The sequence below is a fragment of the Zingiber officinale genome, chromosome 9A, assembly GCF_018446385.1.
Source record: "Zingiber officinale cultivar Zhangliang chromosome 9A, Zo_v1.1, whole genome shotgun sequence".
Taxonomy (NCBI): domain Eukaryota; kingdom Viridiplantae; phylum Streptophyta; class Magnoliopsida; order Zingiberales; family Zingiberaceae; genus Zingiber; species Zingiber officinale.
In genome coordinates, this window is record NC_056002.1 from 105373870 (window position 1) to 105378201 (window position 4332).

The window sequence follows — 4332 nt, forward strand, 5'->3', positions numbered from 1 at the left end:
GTTCTTTTCCTTCTTCACTTTTGAGCATATCAAAACTATACTTAATCATTAGAAAAATAATGAAATCAGTTTTAAAATATACCTCCATTCGACGTCTCCAAAACGTGAACTCCCCTCGAATATTGGTGGGTGGATGTTAGCTCCAACCATTTCTTGTGCTTCAGTCGACCGTTAGTCCTTCTGAAGTGACCTTCCTCTGATACCACTTGTTGGTTTCTTGGAAGCCGACAAGAGGGGGTGAATTACCCAGCACAAAAAATGAACATCCTTCTCGATCTTTACAACTAAATTAAAACTAACACTTGCATAAACAGAATTTAAACAGCTAATTAAAGAGAAAGAGGCATCGAGGTTTACTTAGTTTGTAGTCAAGAGTTTGCTAATTCAAGACGTTGAAAGTTTACTAAAGTCTCATTTAGGCGGAGAAGCCTCTTACAGTAGTTGGCACATTGAATTACAAAGCTAAACTCAAATAGAATTAATTACAAGTATTGTATTTAGCTTTTGGGATCATGACTGTATTTATATCCTTGATCAGGGGTATCTGGAAGGCTTCTAGGCACCTAGATGTAGATAGAATTTTATCTGTGTTACACCGGATCTTGACAACGGATGTTTCGATAAGTTTTCTGGTCCAACCGCCCGGACTAGGTCCACGACAGCGGACTCACACCCGGGGCGCCTTGGCTGCCGGGTGATTCAGGGGCCCAGACTAGGGTCAACTCAGAGTTGACTTCCTGTCCGGGTCTTCCGCTCCAGCTCCGCTCCGGGTAATTTCAGCCATCCGGAATAAGGCTCACCTGAACTCATTTTTCCGACCTTCTCGAACAACCTTCCACTCTGGCTTCTCATCCCTCGGAATCGCCGCGCGCTTCCTTCTCGTCCACTAGCATACTCTTCCGCAGCACCTCGCCGCTCGGATGCACCGAGCCCATCAACTCTCTTTCGCGTTGTCCTTCTCGCTAGCTGTGTTTTTTGCTCGACTTCCTGTGCTACTAAGCTCCTGCACACTTAGACATAAGGATCAAACCACAACAGGACCTAACTTGACTTGGTTGATCACATCAAAACTACCATGAGGTACTTACATAGTGGAGGTGCTCAGGGGTGGTCTAGGCGCCTGGAATGACCTATATAAGAGGCTTTGACCAGCAGTTCAAAAACATCAATTGCTACAACTTTTGTATTCAAGCGCTGCTCTGAAAAGCTTTCTACGATGCCAAAACACTACACCGACGACTATGCCCAAACTTCAACACAAAGTCGTCAGTATATTTGTATTTGTTTATTTGCACTTTAATTATCTATCTCTTTGTAATTATTCAAGCTAATAGTAGATTGTCCAACGAAAGTACTCAGTGAGTGCAAACCTTGAAATAAAAGTCGTTGACAGCTCCAAATCAAGTAAACCACTTGTTTTCCTTTTTCTATTGTTTTTTTTCTCACTTTGTCCATTCTTCTATTGTGTACTCATTTGTGAAAGGTCAAAGAAAAAGAAATATTTCTAAAATCACATAATTCACTTCTCTTTCATGTGCAAACGATCCTACAATATCTGATAGTTGTTGCAAACCTATGGGCGCCTTAAAGATGAGGAGATCTTCGAAGAAAGACTAAGGCCCATCAAATAGAGTATGTTGTCGATCAATGAGTGAGGAGAAATCTAGAGGCAAAAGATTTTCCCAACATCCTCAAAATTAATCTATTTTTTTACCAAAGTATCTTGGCCATCTTAGCTCTAAGGCTTCTATTACCATTTTAGAGGAGAACATCTTCTCCATCAACCTAAAAGTGAGACGATGTTGTCCTAGATTCATCATATCTGTCGATAGAACAATCAGCTTATTGATGGATGATACCTTCAACAAAGCTTATTGATGGATGATACCTTCAACAAATTAACACGTCTGGTAAATTTCTCCATATTTATAACAAACTCTATAGCTAGACCTACGATCTAGAAGAAAGAACCTATATGTCAATAGGATAATGCATTTCATAAAAATTATAGGAGACAAAGAGAGCTACAATAATTTTTTTAATAACTCTTCGAACCAACAATTAATTTTGAGATGACCCATCTAACTTCACAAAATAATTTTCAATTACTTATCAACGTAAATTAAAAAACTACTCGTAAAATTTAACTCAAACTATCAAACGTTCTATTTCCCACTATAAGAAAACTCGTTTATAATGTGTTCAGATGAGATTCAAATATGAAATAAATGATAAATTTGTTTTTATAATATTATCATTCAGTTTTGACCGTCAACGTCGTCGACCAACCTCCTCCTTTCTCTGTGCGCTTCTTCTTCTTCTTCTTCTTCTTCTCATCTCGCTCTCGATCCCGTCGCTTCTCATCGATTCGTTTTAGGTTCACGCAATCGATGGAATCTGCTCGGCGCCACCTTCCGCCTTCGTCGTCGTCGACAAGGTTGCTCGACCTCGAGGTCAACGTCGTCTCGGCCAAGCACCTTAAAAACGTCAACTGGCGTAACGGCGATCTCAAGCCCTACGTCGTCGCCTACCTCGACCCCGACCGCCGCGCCGCCACCAAACCTGACGACGCGGGATCCACCCGCCCCGTCTGGAACGAGCGCCTTGCGCTCCCCCTCCCGCTTCCGTCTCTGGAAACCCTATTTTTCCTCACCTTGGACGTCTTCCACTCCAAGCCCTCGGAGACCCCCAAACCCCTCGTCGGCACCGCCAGATCTCCTCTCAAGGAGCTCCTCGATCCCGAAGCCTTCGCCGCCTACGCCTCTGGAGGCGGCAGCGTCAGCGGCGGCGGCGGGACCTCGCCGATCCGCACCCTCGAGCTCCGGCGCCCTTCCGGTCGGCCTCAGGGAAAGATCCGCATCAAGCTAGCCTTGCGAGAGCGCCCCAGTCCCCCAATCGAACCCGATCCCACCGGCCACTTTGCTCCACCACCTCCTTCCAGCTATTATTACTCCTCCAACGCTCCTCCCTTCCCTTCTCCTTCGCTGTCCTCTCATCTTCCGCATCACTCAGCTAGAGATTATCGCACCTTCTCGCCACCTCCTTCTTCTCTCCCTCCTTACGGTCACCCTCCGCCCCAGCCACACCTTCACCCTTCGCAATATCCCTATGGGAGCTACCCCGATCCCTACTCCTCTGGGTACTATTCCCCTGCTTCCTCCACCTACTATTCTGCGCCACCAGCTCCAGCCCCTGCCCCATCCCCAGCCCATCAGTACTACGATCGGGCATCTAGCTATGGTGGTCCATCTGCACCTGCAGGCTATTCGGTTGGGTACTCTTCTTATGACAATAAACCAAAAGGAGGCAGAGCAGGAGTGGCGACAGGAGGAACAACAGTTGGGGCGGTGGCTGGAGCATTAGGCGGGTTAGCACTGGAGGAAGGACTGAAACACGAGGAGGAAAAGGTCGCTGAAAAGGTGGCGAATGATTTCTCAGCAAGGGATGATTACAGTGGCCATCGTGCTGATTACTAATCACTTCCCGCTTCAGTTTTACACCCGCTTGTTGTTTACAGTCAGAAGGCTTAGTGTTGCGGTGCTGCAAGCAGCCAAGATGAATAAACTACGCCGGTTTGATTTCTCTTTCCAATATGTATATGTCGACTCTGCTATCATTCTCAATGGACAAAAGCCACTGCTGTGCTATTATATATCTTTACTAAATGGAATTTGTTATAGCATGCTTCCCCGGACACAGATTCTATAGTGATCTTATGGAGGAAGGATCCATCATGCCAATATTATTTTCAAAATTCTACTAGCACAGATACCAAATATCTATTATATTGCATTTGAAAATTACACTGTTGAATGTATTGAAATGCAGAACATGTTATACTGTGATTTATATAGTCATATACTGTCATTTTGAATTTTATTGTATATAGTCACATACTATAATCCTTTCAAAACTATAGAATATGGTTATACAAAAATTATAGTACGTTTGTATATATATAAGACTGAATTATATGATTATTTAAAAACAAATTTTAATGTACTGTGGTTATGTACATTTTCTATTGTGATTTTAAATGCAGTATAATGGAAACCTTATGATCTGTGCTAGTGGAACTTTAGGATTTGTATTTTCATGATACAATCTTTCCCTATAAGAACACCTATAGAGGATGAGGGCTCCACAGAATTTATATCATGCTTAATTAATCTCTTATTTTTGGGTCTTATATGATATATCTCTGCTGTTGAATTTTCTCTTATGAACTAAATATTACATCTTTTTTATATATATTTACCTTTAGCTATACCTTAATAGTTTTATTATGATTACGTAGCTACCAGTGAATTTGCCTATACCATGAACAGTTTG

The 4332-nt window shown here is 42.8% G+C and overlaps 1 protein-coding gene across 1 annotated transcript; it reads left to right on the forward strand.

Annotated features, from left to right (window-relative positions):
• Positions 1–2273: 2273 nt before the first annotated feature.
• LOC122020087 (extensin-like) lies at positions 2274–3694 on the forward strand. The gene has a single exon (XM_042577833.1). The coding sequence runs from the start codon at positions 2391–2393 to the stop codon at positions 3474–3476; it is 1086 nt and encodes a 361-aa protein (XP_042433767.1). The 5' UTR covers positions 2274–2390; the 3' UTR covers positions 3477–3694.
• Positions 3695–4332: the final 638 nt, after the last annotated feature.